We start from the raw sequence: 21,072 nt of genomic DNA on the forward strand, positions 1-21,072 counted from the left end.
GTTTAAAAAATACATCTACTTCACTGAAGCGATTTTTTATTGCTAATTTCACCACCTGTTAACCTATAAAAGAATTCTTTTTCAAATGAAGACTGTAGGGGAATGATGACAGTTCATTATCATTAGTCGGTCTTACCCTTCCCCCACCTTTCCTTCTTTTCTAGTTTGTTGGCGCTACCTTGGGTAGACTTTCGAATCAGAACTGATTTATGATGCAAAAGTGAAAATCTTATGTCCTAAGCGATTTTATTGTTACAACAAAAATGTTTAGGATCGGCAAAAAACTAATGGTGGGGTGCTGCAAACGCTTTTATCCCTTACATTATCCAACATCGTCTAAAATTGCGTTTTTGAAACTTCAATTTCGAAATATTGCCTAAGGAGGGTTGCTGAACTCCATCCCTTCAATAGTGCATTCAAAAAGAGTATAAACGTTATGAAATTTAAATTACAATTTCGTTTTTAAATCTTCGATTTCGGGAAAGCCCATAGCGTCTCCCCCCCCCCCCTCTTTCTTTAATATTTTTTGAAGGTTGCCCAATATTGTGATTTTGGGACTATCAGTTTGAAATAATTGATGTAAGAGTCCCTGAACCCCTCCTTTCCCTGAACTTTACCAAAATGGCCTACCACAGCGTTTTTTGGACTTCAATTTCAAAAAAATTTCAGGGGGAGAGCCCCCAGACCCCCCTCTCCCTTTATTGCCCGATTTTAGATTTTTTAGAATTATGATGTCAAAACACTTAAATATTACAATTTTAAGGCTTAAAATTTAAATCAAACAGATTCCAAAACTGGCATTGTTAAGATCTGCAACATTTATACATACAAATTTTTCCTTAAGCCCGCATGCGGGCGGGGGAGGGGGGGGGGCTGAAAATATTTTCCGTCTTGAACACATCACCAAACTTGCACCCATGCTGCAGTTAGTGAATGTTATAACTAGGTGTTGGTATGCTGCATGTAGTTCTGCCTTAGCCCTGGCTAGCGTTGCACAAATTTTCCAATAGCTCTCTTTCTTCAAAACACCAAATAATATATCCAAATTATTCCAATCATCATTCAGCCTCCAATTATGAACAAAATATGATTTTCATAAATAGTTTAATGAATTTTTTTGACAGAAATTGACCTTTTTTTTTCTTTTTTTTTTTTTTTATATTGTGAGATTTTAAACAGAAAGTTTTTTTTTTTTTTTTTTTGAGTTTCATACACACTCATTAAATAAAAATATAAAACTTTTATTTAAATGTAATTTTATGCAAATTCTGCCTTGTGTATATGTAATAAAGTGAAACTTCAATAAGTCAAAGTTCTAGGGAATGTGAAAAAAATTTGAGTTGTTGAAAATTCGTCTAATCGAATATGAAAACGAAACTATAGAATAATATAAAATACCACGACTGACACTCATTACATTTATAATATGAGCAAAATAGTGATGGAATACTGTATCAAAGCTAATAGTATATCATCACCTTGAAGAAACAGTAGGATATCTTAGTGTTATTCCTGAGATTAGATGTCTTACTGTTGTTCTGAGGTGACAATATACTTGACATAATTAATGTATAATATGAATTCAAGAATTTGAATAGGTTGGAAAACCAATTTATAACTTTATGTTAGGTATAACAATTTTTACTTACCAGGGAAAAACATATTAAAAAAAAAAATCTGTTATCAAACATTTCTTTAATCGGAAATTTGTTCTTTCGTTAAATGGTCCTTGGATACGTTTAAAGCATCAGAGAGGGAGGAAAAGCATCAAAAAGGAAGCACTGCCAATCGAAACATTTTTTCAATTTTTAAAAATTGTTGAAAACTTAGAGGCACATGAAACTTCAATAAAATTTTTCTCTTCTTTGTTACGCTCCAATCGAATAAATCCAACCTTTTCTTGATAGCTTAAAATTTTAAATATTGTCTTAGTCTATTTTAAAGTTTAATCCCAAACATTCAGGAATCAATGAAATGGAACAACAAACAATAACTTTCTATAACAACAAAAGAAAAAAGCCAGTCTTGGAAAAACCAGCAGCTTCATAGAATACTGCAAAATCCCAAAAAATAGTCCCTTCCTCCCCTGTTTCCACTAAAAGTGGAGTTATTCCACAATCCATAATATACCCACCCTCTTGATCATTTATTAAGTCCTATTTTTGGACTGTCCTTAATCAAAGCCTTGGTTCCCCTAGGAACAGGTTTTTCTTTTCTATGGAAGGAAATGAAGTAAACAATAATTTAAAGCGAAAAGAAAAGAAAAAAACTTGCCAATTTATGTGCTAATAATGGTTTCAGAGATTTATTTGATCCATTTTGTCTAGACGCCTTTTGATGCAATGCAATGGCGTGGATTTCTTTTTTTATGTTCATACTTTTGGGGGAGAAGAAAAAAAAATTAGACTTATAGAGCTACGTTAACAAGAAAACTTTGACGACAGTCATGAAATAAAATTCAACTTATCGAATATTTCCACTCAACAAATTCGGCTTATTGAAAAAAAATAACATTAGTTCTCCATACAAGTAAATGGGAATAAATATTCACTTTGACTTATCGAAGTTTTCGGCTCATCGAAGTTTGGCTTACCGAAGTTTCACTTACTTTTAGTAGGAAAAGCAGCAAATAGTACTTTGGTGTACTGGGAAATTAAATTGTATTACAGCTTGCATTATGAAAGTTAGTGTTTTCATGTAGGATACTGAACATAAAAAAAAACATTGAAATGCAAATATTATAAATTGTTGAATACATTATTTTGTGCCTGAATTAATAAAATTTTAAATTTTTTTCAATGGGAAATAAATGGTTTTCTGAAAAAAAAACTTCCCCCCCCTAAAATATCCATTTTTCCCCGACTATTCCCATCTCTAGCTGTGGCTTCAGGATGGTAACTTATTGCCTAAGTGTCTATCTTCATTTTTGAGTTCAACAGCTCCATTGTTTGCAGGTGCTTTCTGGTATACTAAATTACTTTTGACTACTAGTTTGTTGGTAATCTCAGCTTCTGTGTGATGACATCTGCCTCCAGCTTGGTTATTAACTATCCCAGACTGATGAGACCATATCAAGGACAAAAGTTCAGTCTCTGGATGGGATTTGGCTAAGAAGGTTCTTCTGCCGTCTCATTTGAAGTATGCTGTTCAGTTTTGGTCGCCTTATCTGAAGAAAGATATTTTTGTATTGGAAAGGGTTCAAAGAAGGGTAACTAGATCAGTAAGGGGACTTTCAGATTTCGATTATGATATCAGACTTAATAGGCTTAACATGTATAGCCTGGAGCAAAGGAGAGTCAGAGGGGACATGATTCAGTTATTTAAATTTATCAAAATGAAAGATGTAAATGGATTAAATTTTTGGGGGGAAAGCAGGACGAGGGGTCATTGTTTTAAGCTATTTAAATCGCAGGCTAACTTGGAAATAATTAAAAACTACTACTTTAGTAGGGTCATGGGCACTTGGAACAGCTTACAGCTTACCAGAAGAGGCGGTAATGAGCAAAGGGGTGGATAGCTTTAAGAGGGCCATTGATCTTCATTGGGGACTAATTAATTGACTAGGACCAGCCTAGCTGGGCGCAGAGCCTGTTGCTGGTCGTCACATTTGTATTTGTGTATTTGTATATAACCCGTCTGATTTTATGCTGCTTTTAAATGAGTTTATGGTTACGCATTAAAAGTGACTCCTGGTCAGGGTGTTTGATTGAACTTATATTGAGTGCTAGATACCTGAAGAGTTTTGTTTCAAAAATAGTCATATATTTGTTGAATATGAATCAGTAATAAGTGTATCATGGTCAATATTTTTCATCTCTACGGCTATTATTTCTTATTTTTGAATGTTTATTTTATTTATTTATTTGTTTATTATTTTTTTCAGAAGGCTATGGAAGGAATGCATTCAATTTTGTCAGGCAAGTGAATCAATGCTCACTGACACCCCAAAATGAATTTCCTTTAATTCTCGGAAGAGATTTCTCCGGAACCATAGCATATGTAGGGAAAAATGTCAAGAAATTCAAATGTGGAGATGAGGTATTAACTTAGTACTTATATCATTTGAAGTTTCAAGTTGAAAAAAATTTACAGTGGGCTCTCTATTCTGAACTCTCATTGGACCGAACAAAAGTGTCCAGATTATGGGGGTTTTCATTATAGAGGGAGATTGGATAATGCTTGTTTTTGTGTTCTATTGCATTAGTGGACTATGTTCAGTGCTTTGCAAAGTGAGCTACACTGGTGTCCAAAAGTTAAGCATAATTCATAAAATGCAAGAAAAATCTGTAAATTTTTCATAAAATTACATAAAGTTACTTATGGAGATTGATTGGTTGAAGACAAAACAATATGTTTATGCAAAATAGTATAGTCGATGATGTCATGCACGAATTAGGTGCGCGTTTCGGAATGTGGATAAAACAGCTCGCACACTTTAGAGAGTTCAGGCCCGTTTCATGCAATTGCTGTACCAAGAAACATTGGATCTGGTGAAACAGAACTAATAATGGCACAAAGACGCCAATTGGACATGTTTGCGAAAGGAAGAATCGTTGGAATGCTAGAATCTGGACGATCACAAACTGAAGTGTCTCGTATTCTTAATGTGCCTCAGTGTGTAATCTCGAGACTGTGGCAGAGGTTTTCAAATATGGGAGATGTTACCCGCCGACCAGTACCACGTCGACCAAGAGTCACAACCACAAGCCAAGATCGTTTTCTGGCAATTTCTGCACGACGCCATAGGGACAGCTGTGCCAGAGAACTGGGTTCGGCGCTCAGTGCCGTCACAGGAATAACAATTTCGAGGCAAAATGTTTATAGGAGACTCAATCATGTCAGTCTGTATGCCAGAAGACCAGCAGTTTGCATTCCTCTCACACCAGCGCATAAAAGCGCTCGTTTAAACTGGAGCTTGCAACATCGGCATTGGAGTCTGGGACAGTGGGCTAATGTGATGTTCAGTGATGAGTCCTGCTTTACTCTACAGTGTGATTCTCCTCAAGTAACAATCTGGAGAGAAAAGGGGACTCGTTTCCAACCGCAAAACATAAGAGAAAGACATCACTTTGCATCAGCAGGAGTAATGGTGTGGGCGGGCATTATGCTGGATGGCCGCACCGACCTCCATATTTTTGAGACAGGCTCAGTCACTGGTCAAAGATACAGAGACGAGGTTCTTGAGCCTTATGTTCGCTTGTTTCGAGGTGCTGTTGGTCCTGAGTTCATATTCATTGACGATAACGCACCATGTCACCGAACAGCTGTGGTTGATGACTTCCTCGAATCAGAAAATATCCAGCGAACGACGTGGCCTGCGAACTCCCCTGATCTGAACCCTATCGAGCATGTCTGGGATATGCTCGGGAGACAACTTGCAGCCCGTTCGCCCCCGCCAAGCTCCGCTTTGGAGCTAAAAAGTGCTCTCCAGCATGCTTGGAACTGTTTAAACCCACAACTCATCCACCACCTCATAGAAAGTATGAGTAATCGTTGTGCAGCGTGCCTGGCAGTCAGAGGTGGCCATACACACTATTGAACTTCAGCATCATCTTTTAAAGAAAAATTTTTGTGCAAAGAGTAAACTCCTCATATGCCTAATTTTCATTTAAACTATTTTTTGGGATGATAAAAGTAAATATTACCGTTTTTTTGAGTAGTTTCCTTATTTTGAAACCGTGTTGCACTTGCATATCATGTTTCCCCCTATTTCGATTTATATTTCTCACATAAATAACAATTATGCTTAACTTTTGGACAGTAGTGTATATTAGTTACTGAGACTGATATGTTGAATTTTGGATTAGTGGCTAGTGCAATGTTCATTTCAACTTAGTAGGACCCAGGGGCAATAGTGAAATCAAGTAAAATTTTCTGAAGACTGAAATTTTCTGTAACTATGAGAAAGCTCGAACCCCTCCCCTCTTCCACCAGTATTTTTTCAGTGTTAGAAGTCAGCCCAAAACTTTGGGACCAGAAACCCCCCTGGTGAAACCTAAACTCTTGAATTTTTTTATTTCCTTTTTAATTAAAAAAGTTTAGCATAACATTCAACAATAAAATATTACAATATAGCTATCGGTATACAATGCCTGAAAAAAAAGTTATTTTTAATCTAATTTTACATTGTGTATTCTCATGCAAGGTACGTGTTGTCATCTAAGTGAAAATGTTTCTGGGTGATTCTCAGCCACATTTTGCTTGAAGTTAATCATACTTTAAAGGTCTTTGAATACAACTCGATACTATAGTTGGATTCTTGAAATATAGTTCAGTGACAGAAACTTCAGGCTTATATTGCTCAGCTGAATGATTTTATGTGATGCAGTAATATCCTGGAAAATATTTTTTTTCTCTCCCTCTATCCATTTTCTCTTTATACCATTCAATCTGATAAAATCCTGAATGTATTTTAGGCTTTTCAATTTGGTTCATAGGAATTCCCGAGTTCTGATTGTGAACATGTTCAGTATATAGAGAGGTGATAACTGAAGTAGATTGAAAATGGCGTTCATAATACTGGGGTGTTCATATTATAAGATGTCCAGAGTAGAGACAGGTCAGCCTATATGTTAAGTATGTGGAGTTTCGCGGGGACCATCAAAATGTGTTCAGAATACCAGGGAACTAAATTCTTTCATGCTGAGTCAGGATGCTGCTATGGTTGAATGATCCTCTTCCTGCCCCACCAAGATTCCCCTTCCAACATCCACAAGTGAACACAACAATAGACACTTCTACTTTTACTGAAGTAGAACAATCTTTTGAACCATTTTTCAGTGACAACTTGATTTACACCCATAACAGAAGAGACTAATAGATATGCAAAACATTGCATTGAAAATCAACATCAGGTGGAACATACCTTGCTTTCATGTGCAGTTTCAATGGTGTTGGTATCATCACAGACGACTTTTGATATCCGTGTCTTACGTATTTTCGAGGGTTGGTCTTTGGTGAATCTTAGAAATGCACGCAGGAGTTTCGTACAAGAAGTGGTCGCATTGCTTCAAATTAACGCACTGGTTAAGTATTGATACAACTGAAAGTCAGTTCTCCCAAAGCTCTGTATATCAACCTTTTGGAAATACCTCTAGTGAAAAAAAACAATACCGTCAACGTGCTCATACACTTTCTTTCTTCTTTGCACAATGTACTCCGGAATATCCTCCTTTTACACCTCAAAGATTTTACACCTTGGTGCAGTTGTAAAAAGCACTGTACTCATTGTAGGGTGGTAGACCATGACCTTTGAAGGTTAAAAGAGACAAAGTCTGTTCCTGAGAATAGAACTTGATTGTTCTCTAATAAGTGGTTCATCACTTCAGAGTAAAAACAGGGGTGCCCACCTAGTGGGGGAAGGGATCTTGGAGCAGACTGCGCCATTGAAATTTTTAGGGGGGTTAAGGGGTATTTATCACTTTTGGGGGTGTTCGCCATATTTAAAGGGGGATGTGCCTTTGCTCTTAGCTTGGGGGTGGCCACCCCTGGTTAATAGAGTGATCAAATACTTTCACACTACTGCTAAGCAATCCATTCCACAAGCTAATAGAAAAGCATGGCAAACATTAATAGTAACTTGTTTACTATTTTAAGAAAAGGGTTTGTGTTTCAAGTTCATAAGTATAAAAATCTCTTTTGAGATTAATAAAGTGTATTCATAGTTTATGGATTGTAAAAAGTTGTTGCTTCCTGATATTTTACCCTTAATGTGTGTCTTTATGGTCTGCTTAGTTATCCCTTCTGAAGGTATTTGCTGCATTCTGTAATTGCTTTAATTTCTACTTGGATAACAAAGCTTTTTTTTTTTTAAATTCTGGTCATATTTAGGAGTGAATGTCATTCTGGGTTATACAGCAACCTTTTCCTTAAAATAAATTGTATTACAAGAAATATGCAAATTATTTTGTAAAGGAATATTATTTTTGTATTAAATTTTATTTAGTAAATTAAGGAATTGCGAAAAGAGCCCTAAGCTTTATTATATGAAAACTTGGCCCTTCAATTGTTAATTAGCTCCAGGAAATAAACTCTTTTTAGCTGTAACTGCTTGATCAATGTTCACATATTTGTTGAACCTTAAGTTGTTAAAACTTATGTATTTCTCAACTCTGCAGAAACAAAAATAATATTTTACTGAAAAATAATATGTATTTTGCTTTATTTTCTAGGTGTGGGGAGCAACCAGTCCTTGGGAAAATGGATCACATGCAGATTATCTATTGGCTCATTCATGTAAAGTTAGTATAAAAATTAACCCTTGAGTAATTTTTAAGTAGGTAATATTGTTAGTTTAAAATCCTCCCCAGTAACTTAAGTTAACAAGTTAGTGAAATGTCACTTTATACAACTACATTGAGTACTTTACTTTGTATTGTAGATCTGTTCACAGTGTTGCAGATTTACATTAAATAATTGTATTGTATATCAACAATATATATTACTTGAAATTATAGCTTGCATCCCCAGTTAACTTTGTAACTAATTGATCAGTAACTTTAGTACGTAACTGAAGTGGGTTTGTTTGTTACCTTTTATGCCGTAACTGCTCAACTGATCATCATGAAATTTTGCATACACATTGTCAAGGGGGATTTAAATCCAAAAGTCTAGCTTAAATTGTTTGGACTTTTAGGTTCTAAAACAATTAATTCCTCACCCTGCTTCCAATAGATGCAATATAATTTGGAAATTAATGACAACAATATTGACTATAAACTATAAATCACTAAAAACATATACATCCAGACATGTGATTTTTCAGTATTTTTACTGAATTCAGTACTTTTTGAGAGAACAAGATACTATAAGCCGAAAAAAAAAGAAGGAGAATTGGAAGTTAAATTCAACACAATCCAGTTAATTTCATGCATCCAATTAAAATAATCTGTTATGTAGATATAAAAATACATGGGAGAGCTTTCAGCTGTAGTAAGATATACTAACAGTGTTGTGTTAGTTCACACAGCCTTGCAGTTTCAGTATTTTTCAACGTGTTTGGGACACATGTCTGAATATGTTTGTCTTGATGAATAACTACAGACTGGAACTTTTTTAATAGACAGAATATGCCTGTCATTTCAATGTTTCAACAAGGTGAGGATGCTCAGTTTATATTAAACTTTAAAAAATTATCCACATATATACTCTTCCGATCGGGGTCTTCCCCAAGGAATGGACATAATGGTAAAAAACATGATTTTTACCATGATGTCCAAAACTTTGCCATCTTATCTCGCAATGGTTTTCAGAATTTGAGTCATTAGATAATATAATTAGTCTTTCTTTCTCATTCCAAAAAGTTGATTTATGATCAGAAACTTTGAACTTGCAGTTGAAAGCCCCATTTTATTTTTCCCCTAAATTATACTAGTAAATACCATATTGCTACTAGTCATATGGCATCCGATAGTAAAATTTTAAAGGAAGCATATTTAGGAATGAGAGAATTTTTGGCAAAGGTGGAAAGCAAACTTAGAGAGGAGTAAATTTAAAATGTTGTTCACATCCTCTTTGCTGAAAAATGATTTGTTGGCAAAATAAGTTCTCCATTAAATATTGCATTTTCATTATTTTGTTTTTGATATGTATTGTACTTCACTCATTACTTTGATGATTATGTGCCATTATTCTATTTTGAGTTTCTATTCCTTTTTTTTTTCCTCCAGATATCAAAAAAACCTGAATCTTTGAACCACCTGGAAGCTGCTTCTTTTCCATATGCAGCACTGACGGCTTGGGCTGCAATCCGCTGTTTTGCGGGTCTTTCGGAAAAAAATTCTTATGGGAAGAGGTATGCAAAATGAACCTTGTGAGAATGCATCACCGACTCTAGTGCTAGTAAAAATGGACAAATAGATCTCAATTTCGTGCAGTATTATAATTCTCCAAATGATAAAGTTTGTTATATGTTCTCTCCTCCCCCGTAATCTAAAATGGGTCATTCTAACGTAGAAATTTATTTCCTTTGTGTTATATGTTCTTAAAAAATGAAAAAGAATAAAAATGAAAACTTTTGCATGTAAGAAAATACATTTATTTCTGAAAACTAAGATGTGAAATTAACCATCTTATTAGTTATGCTGGTCACTCTTCCTTTGGTCCGAACAAATAACCTTTGGTCCAAATTTTTCATCACATTTAGATGAAGCTGCAAGAGCAAAAATGCTTTTTTTGCTAAGAGCAAACAACTGTGCTTCAGAGAAAAAATTTACTTCAAAGGCTCCGCCCCAATTGTCGACCCCTGGCTCAGAATTTATAACTATTTATAAAAATAGTATTAATTGATTTAAATTATGTGCCAAACAGTCCCTCAAGAATTGTGTCTGAGTTCCAACTATGATTTTCCTTTCCAAATTTAATTTTCTTAGTTAAATAATTTTCGCATCATTTATTTACTTTTTAGAAGTTTCTTTGTTCTACACTAAATGTACTTATTAAAATTTCTTATAATAATCTGTGTTTTACCCAAACTTATAGTCCCATCTGGGGTGAAAAACATTGTGACCCAAAATTTATAAATATAATAACGTTCACAAAGATCAAAATGCATATAATATGAAAATGCTTCTAACATTTGTTTAAAAAATGAATTAAATAATGAAAAAAAAAAAAAGCCTAGCTCCCACCCCAACAAAATAATTATTGATTTAAATGCGAGTGACCTTCCTCCTCCCCCACCTTCTGCATATCATTCTGCCCATGCCCTTGATTCATCAGCTGTCATATACATAGATTATTTTAATTCTATGTTTGTGACCAATCTTATACAAAACTTTTATTGATTGAAGCTTTGTTTTTTTCCTTTAGAATTCTCATCACGGGAGCTTCGGGTGGAGTTGGAACTTTTGCTGTTCAGGCAAGTGGTCATTTTAATTACTTCAAAGGCAAGACATTTTTCATTTTAGTTTTCTTCATTCTAGACAGTGGGAGGTGTTTTTCCTTTCCTTTCTTTCATTTTGTTTCTTGACTTGTTTCTCTAATATTACCAGGAAATAACTAAGCATGATTTCTGCATTGAAGTGTGCTGCCATACATTAGGCATTAAAATTTGGACTACTAGTTATTATTAAGAAAATGTTAAAGCTTTCTGCTTCAGTAGAAATGATGGAAATAGTCACCGTACTTCTCTTTAGTAAAAATAATTTATATAAAACTAAAAAATGCTGCATAGATATGCATAACTTCTCTTCATTGTCCAAAATTGTACTTATGTTCAAAATTAGTTTAAATCCACTTAATTTAAATGCAAGCATTTATATTGTAATCAGTATTCCATGAGCTAAACATGCTTTGGCATTAGGGCCCAACCCGGAGGCCGCATGTTCATATTTTTTTTATTGGCTCTTTTCCAGTAAGAAGGACATTTTTTCTGAAAAAATATTTTCTTTTGGTTTTTGGAAAAATTAGTGTTAACGATTTAAAATTTGATTTTAATAATGATTAATAAACAAATGATTTAAAAAAATCAATGAATTAAATCTTATATTTAATCCTAAAAATCTGCTTGAATATTCACAAGTTCTGCCTTTTTCTTAGTCAGTACAAACTTTCATTTTCATATTAATTCTGTCTCAAGGTTTTTATCCTTTTTTGACCATTTTTATCTTTTCAAATTTTTCCTCCTTACTGCACCTAAAAAAGTCAAATCCGTGGTCAGTGCATATTTATATACATTAGTAGCTGCTTTTTTTTTTAATTAGTAGCCAATATATTTGAAACTTTTATTAATGAGAACAATGAGGCAATTTTAAGGCACTATGCTAAAAGGTGGGTGTGAAGAAAAATCCTGCAAATGATGCCTGTTGCTTTTGTGTTTCTTGGCTTACTTCCTGGGCTAGTATTAATGAACAGAAATCTTCTTTTTTCTTCTCTTCTCCAGTCACTCGGACAATTTTGTTGAAAACAGCTAATTGATTCCGTTTATCACAATAATTTTGTTGTACAGATTTTGTATTTTTTCTATAACTGCTTCTTATTTAAAACCAATGGACCACTAAAATTGTGTACGGACCAGTGACCTAGCGACTTATTTTTCTCAATTTCTACCCCTGCCTTAAATATGTGAGTAACTATCATGTGAGAGAAAAAAAAACCTTTAAAACTGTGTTGAGGTATTAATAAAACTGGCATTTTCTTTACAAATTTCGAAGGAAAAAAAAATGTTTTGGAAAATACTTGAATGCATGCTTTGCTTGAAATCAACCATATCTTTCATATTTGATACAATTTTCATTTTGTTATCAGCTGCTGAAAGCTTGGGGAGCTGATGTATCAGTGACATGCAGAGCAGATGCAGTGGAGTTGATGCAGAATCTTGGGGCAGATGCCATCCTGGATTACACATCACAAGATTTCAAAAGCACTTTAAGTGATTTGAAAGGGTATGTTTTACTTTTAAACTGTAGAGAAGAAATTATTTTCAATGGTGTAATGACACGGCTTCGATTCCAAGAAATAAAATCTTTTAGTAGTTATCTCAAATTTCATTAACTCAAATGGACAGTAAAAGAAATATACAGGGTGTCTCAATTAAATGTTTCAGAACATCAAGGGGGGGGGGGGTAGGATGCGTCCTGAAAACTTGAAATCATATAGCAATGCGAGATCGGAAATGCTCTACCAACCCAAGAAGTTTTAGATATGCTAGGAGTATCCCAAACTGTTCGGAGTTTCATGCGGCGGTGATGTGAGGTGTGTATTGTAGCCAGGCGAAAAAACTTCAACCACTTTCTTAGACCCATGTTCTTTTTGCTTTTTTACATGTCTTATTAAAAATATTTTTCACTTATAGTATCTTTTCTTTATGGTGCCTCTGTGTACATCACCACTTCAGGAAAACATTTACGACCCCGCATTGCTATATGATTTCAAGTCTGCAGGATAACACTCATAGAAGATCTGAAAGCTGAAACTGAGACACCCTGTATGTACCGTTGAATCCCAATAATCTAAGATAAAAATACTACTAGAACAATAATATGTACTAAGGTTCATGTTTGCTTCAGAAAAACTTTCATTAAAAATTCTCACTATCTCTATATACAGTAAAACCTCTCCTAACGAACACCCCTCAAGTGCAAACACCCCTCTTAAGCAAACAATTTTTAATTCCTGGATTCCAAGGCAAGTAACATCATTAAACCCCTGTCTTGCGGACACCCCTCTATTGTGGACAAAAAAAAAAAAAATCTCGTTAGTGCCTGCATTAGAGAGGTTTTACTGTATTAAAAATAAAAGTAACATCAAATAAATTGTGAAATTCTGTTTGTGAGGATCCTGCATTCAGGAGACCCCATAGCACCTACAGCCTTGAAATTTTGTACAAAATTACTTCAAGCCCCTGGGCTGTGCATCTGCTTTTTTTTAATTTCAAATTAGGGTTTTGTTAATTAATTTTTGAACTAAAATTTGACATAAATTGGCTAATGAAAGGAGGAAAAATCACATACCCCCCCCCCCCCCCAAACATCCTATGTTATTCGAAATACTTTTTTCCGGCATCTTATTAAGCTTATGCTCCAGTTTTCTTAATTAATTAAAACAGAAGACCTAAGAGTTACTATTTTAGCCAAAGTCCTGGGCTAAACTTAAGCACCAATGTTCCCATATGGGAACATCAACTTTAAAAAATCATAAAGAATAAAGTTTTGCTTGTGAGGATTAAAAATTTTTTTCTATTGACTGTCAAAAATAGACCTGAATTTTTCAAAGAAAAATAGTTCTATTTTACAATTACTGTTTTCTACAAAAATTCGCAAAAATGTGCTTTTTAACCGATTTTCAAGATGACAGATAAAATAATTTATATATATATATTTTTAATGCTTTACTCTTTTGATATTCCAGAGTAACAATAAATAGGAATCATTTTGATGACCAAACATGACAGATAATTTTCAACAAAAATGCATATCCTATAAGCGAGCAAACATTGTTGTTCCCGATCGGGAACATTAGCGTTATCCGCTATTCAAAAATGGGCTATATATGCCACTTGGGGAAGTTCTGTTACGTGATTAGTGAAAGCCTCAGAATTGTAAACAACCTCTGTTGACGCAGCAGGTGGGTGGCATTTCGGCCTTTGACTCTTCCCCTTTCTGCACCCCTCTCCCGTCTCTAGTTTTACAAAGGTGCCCACCTGGGGGGGGGGGGGTCATGGCAGATACTGTGCCATTGAATTTTTTTTGGGGGGAGAGGTTATAAAGAATGCTTCTGTCATTTTTGGAGGTGTCTTTGCGACATTTGGAGGGGGGGGGGGCGGCTTTGATCTTGGAGATGTGGGTACCCCTGCAGTTTTAGAGTGAGATAGATGTTGAAAAACTGCTTTGTACGTAGAAATGAAGATGTTTACTGCTCTTTTATAGCACCCCACTTAGGCTACAATAAATATTTGCAATAAATTTCCTTCTCTTGTCACATGAGACTTTACAGAGATTCGGCCCCTAATCAGTAATTTTACTTTTTTTTCTTCTCCTTGTGAAAGTTTTGCTAGAAGTAATAGGGACAGTGTAGTTAAAAGTCTTTGAAAGTATGGGTTCCAGAGAAAAGTTTTTAACTCTACAAGAAGCTTATTAATACTTTCAGGTCTTATCTAACACACAGGCCCATGTCCAGGATTTCATAAAGGGAGGGTTTGAAACTTTTTGCCTTTGTAACTTACGTTGTCAAAGGAAAACTAACTACGTGTGTTGAATAGTTCATTATAGTTCGATAACTAGGCTTTTTTTTAATACGTTTTGTGTTTTAGGGGCTACGTCATTGTCTAACATTCTTTTAAATAATTTTCCCCTGCATGCTTACGGCATTGCCGGACTCTTCAGCCATTCCTCCGTCGTTAATTTTTTCAAGTACTTAGATGCGAAGGGGCTTAGGAATCCTACAATTGAGGAAAATGCTAATTGTTAAACATAGGGAAATATTAAAGAGGGTGAATACTATATCAGAGTTTAACTCTGAAATTAATTAAAACTTAAAATACATTTTGGAAAATCGTTTAATGATTCATTGATTTTTTTTCTTTCAATGGGAGGGGTTTAACCCCTAAAACCCTCACCTTGGACATGGCTCTGTAACACAGATGAATCAGACTCCCAGATGAAAGCGGAGCAATAACAGATATAGATATTAATGAAAATGATTTTGAAAACGTTACTCCTGCTGATGTTTGCAGACAAATAGTGTTGAAGTACAAATCACCAAATGTTTCAAATGACGAGACGAATGTTTATGCTCTGTCTACACCAGACGGATTGGAAATCTAAGAGAAGGAGAAAGTCATCTAAGAAAGAGATTTTGATACCGAACTGGAGAAAAAAATACATCTTTCAACCCCCAAAGCAGAATACTACTAAATTTGCGACAGACGTCGCAGAACAGATGCATGAGCTGAAGAACAATTCTGTTCAAATGAGAGGAAATTTCAAACAAATTTTCTGCAGAAATTCTAGAAATTTCTGCAGAAACTGCAGATTTTCTGCATATATCTTCTGAACAAATATATAATTCTACAGATTTCTTCAAATTAGAAGAAAATATAAAATCCTCGCAAATTACACTTAATCGGCGGAAAGCTCGAGCAAAATGTCATAATTTCCTGCATCATTTGCTTAAACTTTAGATTCACTTAGAACTTAAATAAATCTGCAAAATTTGGGCAAAACATTAAGATATTTGCAGAAATTCTACAGGTTCTTTCAGAAAATCATCTTTGACTGCTTGCACCTGCTTTATGCCCTTAATCGCAATGTAGAATAGGATTAGATTTTTCCGGCTTTTGCCGGAGTTCCAGCTTTTTATGTTTGTTTTGCGAAATTTTACTTCTTGTTTCACTATTTCATCAGACCTCAGAGGGATACTATATTTCTAATAAATCTGGAAACATTCTTATTTTTCTAGCATTTTTAGTTCCCTTTTCATAATTTTTCCCTAATCGATCTTCATCCACCACAATTTCTGCCATAAACGTACCTTTCGGATCAGAAACAGGCCAACATTGAAACACGTAATCAAAAATTGCGTGTCTGGCTTGAGATTTCAACCCCTTTGCATACTGAATATAGTATTTCAATTATTTTGAAAGTTTTGAGGTATTTTATTATATCCCGCCGTAACGCTACTCATTCAAACGTGGTTTGACACCCAGGATATGACTTTAACAAAATTTTACATGTTTGCTTTTTATATGCATTTAATTTGGAGAATGTTGCATGGTTTAGGTTTTACAGCCTGTCCAACTAATGGGGACTTTAAAGTTTTCATGATCAACTAATTTTATAACGTTTCTATGTGTGTACAATGCTAGAAGTTCTTGCAGAACAATTTTGGTTAAATCATATTACGTTGCAGAACATCACAAAGTATTCTGCTTTAGGGCTTTCAACTAAACTTTAGACACTGCAACAAATAAAAACTGTGTGAGTCATTCCCAGAATTAGCAAATTTATCTCCAGCTGAAATTTTCCAAATTTTTACCAATGGAATATTTGGATCATTTATCAAAAATGACAGAAATTCATGCAATGCAGAAAGGAGAAAAACTGGACTTGGACGAGAAGGATATTGGACAATTTTTCGTGCTACTATTCTTCAGTGGTTATCACATTGTTCTAGCCGAGGACTTGTATTGGAGCACCTATGAAGACACAGGGACCGAACTTAATATAATTTTAAAAAAATTAAGGAAATTTTAAGAAAATTAAGGACTCTTTAAAGGTTTTTTAGGGACTTTAATTTTGCTTGATAAAATTAAGGGTTTTTTAGGAAGTACGACCCTTAATTTTATAAACTCGTACCTCCTTTTGAAGTCAATTAAAAATGTATTTTAAAGTTTCAGAAATCCATATAAAGAGTGGGGAGAAACCACTCGTTTTCAAAAAAAAAAAAAATAATTCTAAATATTTTTGTCCATTTTTATTAATTTTTTTAAAGCAAACATTGGGCGTCTGATCTCTTTAACATTTTCTTCCGTTTTTCAGTTATTGTCACTTTTTCCAACACTTCTTAATTCCTTTGCAATTTCTAAATACTTTCTTACTTGGGGGGGGGGAGTAGTTTTGAGCTACCTTGGATTAACAGGACTCTGGTTAGAGGTACACTATTGTTTGTGTGTGTGTATATATGTATATAGGTCTAATAAAAGAGAATATATGACTTGAGTGTAAAACATCTAAAGCTTTAGAACAAAAATTGACATTTGTACAAAGCTGTTTAGCCTTAAAATTTACTCAGTAAGGAAAACATAATATCCTCTTTAATATTTGAATTTGCCTGTATTTCTTCTTAGCCAAATGATCTGAATGAGTGTCTAAGTATTTTTTCACAAGGAATTGTTTTTACTGTAACTCTTAGAGTAAAAAAAAAACATTTTCATACATTTATTTTGCAGGTTAGATGTCATCATTGATAATATCGGAGGAGACTATCCAGCATTAACCATTGAACTACTGAAAAAAATGCAAAGTAGCAAATACGTAACTGTCGTTTCACCATTACTGAAAAATACAGACGAACAAGGAGTTTTACTTGGCACAGCTTCTTCGGCTGTCCAAGCAACACTGGATACTGTAATGGTAAGTGTTTTAGTCACACACAGTGGCAAATGATTCCGGTAAATTTAGAAGATTCATCTAATTCGCTGAGCTATGAGGGGTGATCTGTTGTTTATTGGTACCACTGGTACTATCACAAGTTTTATACCTTCAGTAAAATAGTTCTGAAAACTGTTCTTTCAAAAGAGTCCTCCAGTAAAATCAACAAGTCCACAATGATAATTTTTAAAAATCAACATATTTACAAAGTAATTAAACAAATTCACTTTCATAAAGTTCTTAATTTTTAAATTGAAACTTAAAACAGGATTTTGTTTATTTCAAAATAGTAAGGGCATTCAAATACTGTCAACACCATGAAATGAAAAGTTTTTAGTTCCAACATCAGTTCTCACTGAGGTATACTGTTTGGATAGAAAATTTCTAATCCTAATATTTTTTCTTATAATTTTACATTCTCAAGCCTGCTTTTGAAATAAACATCTCACTACTCAATAAAATTAACCAATGCAAGCTATTTTTTCAATTTAATTATATTCTTTTATAGTATATGTATATATGTTTTATATTTTAGTATATGGCTAGGTTTTATATATTTATTTTCTTTTTATGGCCAGGGATACAAAATTTCTGTCTTTTGTCGGATTTCTGTTCTTTAAGAAGACTTAGAAACAGATTGATACGGAACAAAATAAAAGTTAAAAAGAAAAAATAATCAGCGAATGAGTATACTACAGTATTATTTAATTTGCATCATACATTTATGTTAAAGATAAAACAACTATGCATTTTCTGATGATAAAATTATAAGTTATTCTTGAGCAAAGTGAAATAATTTGGTGTAATTTTATTTCTCAAGCAATCATCATTGTTCTCCAGTTTGTTCATTTATATTTTCTATTTTAGAACATATTTCCTAGACAATATGTTTCTTTCAAAGCTATAAAGTTTCATATTTAATCCTTCAAATTGCTTCAAAACTAAATTTGGGACACATATTTAAAAAGAATCTTGTCTTCAGAACTCTTGCAACTTTCAGCTCAAATTGTGGTATAATGGAGTCATGTCTAAAATTTCAAAAGTATTTTTTTCTGAAAGAGCATGCTTAAAAACACAGGATCTGACCTTTTTTTAAATAATTTGATGCGGATGACACCACAAATGATGAAATGCCATTCACTGTTGCCATTCGCAAAGTGTAACAATTAATTTGCATCTTTACTCACGTGTAATGGCAACAATATTGTTGATAGCAAGCATAGAGCGCAATATTTAATTCACTTCTTGATTATCATAACATGGAAAGGAGGTAGCCAGATTGGCCAAAGTACATCATTTGTGACGTCATAAAAACCATGCCTTATTTTCAAAATCGAACATTTTAAAAAATTAATTAAAAATTAAGCGTTGGGAAAATTAAAGTTTTTTCTCGCTCCATGTTATCTTTTTTGCTTATTCTATCAATTTTAGTGACTAAAAGTAGTACCTTTGACTGAAGGAAACATCCCCATTGACACAGCAGTTCCGAGTTGTTAGCATCGAAGTACTGCTTGGTGATCTTGATACAACATTGATTATCTTTCTCTTTCAGTCATTGAAAGACGGGCGATCTTTCCGATGGGCTTACTTCATGCCCAACATGTGTGCCCTGAAATCCATTGCCAGGATGATTGATGAGAAACAGGTAAGGCACTGACTTCTGTATTCAATAAATTACATATAATGATTATAATGTTAAATATCTGTAATTGCCTATTTCTTTGACATGGTAAAATTGTTACTGAAAAAATAACATCTGTATCATTTGAAGATAAGCTTCTGATTTTCATCTCCACTCCATGCCTCTCTTGAGCTTAAATTTGTATCAGTTATATGAACTCCAATATGATACTCCTCCAGTTCAATCTGTTTTTTTTTAAACTTTATAGAGGAAAGACAAAAAAGCCCACTTTAACCCTTAACGATCCAATAATTTTTAAGAAAACGGTCATAAAAGCGTCTAATTTTTTTTTCTTTAAAAAAATTATTAAGTGCACATTTCTTCCCTTCTACTCTTTGATCACTCTCATCCCTGTGATGTATGAAATTTCAAAGTATGATTCACTGATAATGAGACATCGCAGTCAATTGTGCCTCTCCCTGCTGTTTGGAAACAATGATGCATTTGTGCATGTGTATATATAATATGTATCATGTACTCCCCCCCTCTATGGAAAACTTTTAAATGATATACCTAAAGTTATCTAATCATTTGCCTGACGAGTCCTTAAAAGTTTTTGAGAGTCCTTAAAAAGTCCTTATTTTAATTTAATTGTCCTTAAATTTTTACTTTTAAAATTGAGTATGAACCCTAATTGATGGAATGGAACTCTGTATTTAATTAATTAACTCATGCTTCCCTCGTACGTATTTAGTTAATGCTTCAAAATTTTTCAAACCGTTTACTGATTCAGCAAAATGTTGATCTATTTTGAAGAGTTGAATAATTTTCATGGTCTTTTATAGTTTATACAAATCTCTAATATTTTAATTGAATTATCACAGTTAGAATTATTGATATATAAGTTCACCAAGATTTTTCTCCATGTAATCTTATTTCATAACAGAAATTCAATATGAAGTGTGTATATAACTTATATACATTCTTATATTTTCAGATTGTCCCAGTCATCGAAAAAACATTTAAATTTGAAGAAATTCAGGATGCCTATAAAAAGGTTTCAGATGGTCATGCAAGAGGAAAAGTAGTTGTCAATTTCGAAATGTCGTCTTCATCTAATACTAGCCACAATCACAAGTAGAAAAGTTTATTTAATAAATTATATTAGGGATCAAATGTGTTACATTCTTAATCACGAGATTTTGTCAAACATATAACAAAAGCATTTCCTAAGAATGATATGCTAATCCTTTTTAAAGCAAACTCAATGGGATAATATTGAAAAAGCTATTGCATGCAAACTTACATGGGATCTGAGTCTCTGCCTAGTCTTCATAATAAAAACTTGCTCACAACAAGTTACATTCTCTGAGCAAGTTTTTACGCATGGAGATTATTGCTGCGTAGTATGCAAATATTAAAACTGTTGCAGTAATATTGTTTCTAAAAAGTTTCATTAGCCTAAAATCCACCTATGAATGCTTTTGCTAACTGTAGTAACAATTAACAACTTAATAGTTATTATCCATATTTGCAACAATTAAAATGTTTTGTCAGCCAAGAAAGAGCAAGTGTAATTCAAGATAATTTTTTTTAAATCCAATTAAACTGATGACTTTAATCGAAGAAAGCCATAAAAAACTTGAAAGTCTGTAATGCACAATTCTATAACTTGATTAAATTCAATTTTTAAATAAATTTGTTAGCTTTACCAACAACTAGCTGCATTGCACGGTCAACCTTGGAAATACAAGTTGTGTCAAGTGAAGTATGTTCATCAATCAGGCTTAAATAAAAGGTGAAAAAAAGTAAATTTTTCTTTCAACGTAAAGAAAAGAGCTTCATTATGACTCAAAGTTTAAA

General features: G+C 33.6%; 1 protein-coding gene across 6 annotated transcripts in view; it reads left to right on the forward strand.

Annotated features, from left to right (window-relative positions):
* Positions 1–20,620, forward strand: part of LOC129229452 (reticulon-4-interacting protein 1, mitochondrial-like) — a 28,180-nt gene extending 7,560 nt beyond the window's left edge. For 2 of the 6 annotated variants that reach the window (XM_054863955.1, XM_054864102.1), the window contains exons 3-10: positions 3,884–4,038; positions 8,172–8,240; positions 9,669–9,793; positions 10,810–10,858; positions 12,247–12,383; positions 17,387–17,570; positions 19,141–19,233; positions 20,207–20,616. In XM_054863955.1, the coding sequence (XP_054719930.1) occupies positions 3,884–4,038; positions 8,172–8,240; positions 9,669–9,793; positions 10,810–10,858; positions 12,247–12,383; positions 17,387–17,570; positions 19,141–19,233; positions 20,207–20,350 (956 nt within the window). In that variant the 3' untranslated portion in view covers positions 20,351–20,616. Of the gene's footprint in view, positions 1–3,883; positions 4,039–8,171; positions 8,241–9,668; positions 9,794–10,809; positions 10,859–12,246; positions 12,384–17,386; positions 17,571–19,140; positions 19,234–20,206 lie in introns of all 6 variants that reach the window. The other 4 variants (XM_054863877.1, XM_054864160.1, XM_054864033.1 and 1 more) reach the window with 4 other exon arrangements.
* The last annotated feature ends 452 nt before the right edge of the window (positions 20,621–21,072 follow it).

Source organism: Uloborus diversus, chromosome 1 (genome assembly GCF_026930045.1).
Source record: "Uloborus diversus isolate 005 chromosome 1, Udiv.v.3.1, whole genome shotgun sequence".
Taxonomy (NCBI): Eukaryota; Metazoa; Arthropoda; class Arachnida; order Araneae; family Uloboridae; genus Uloborus; species Uloborus diversus.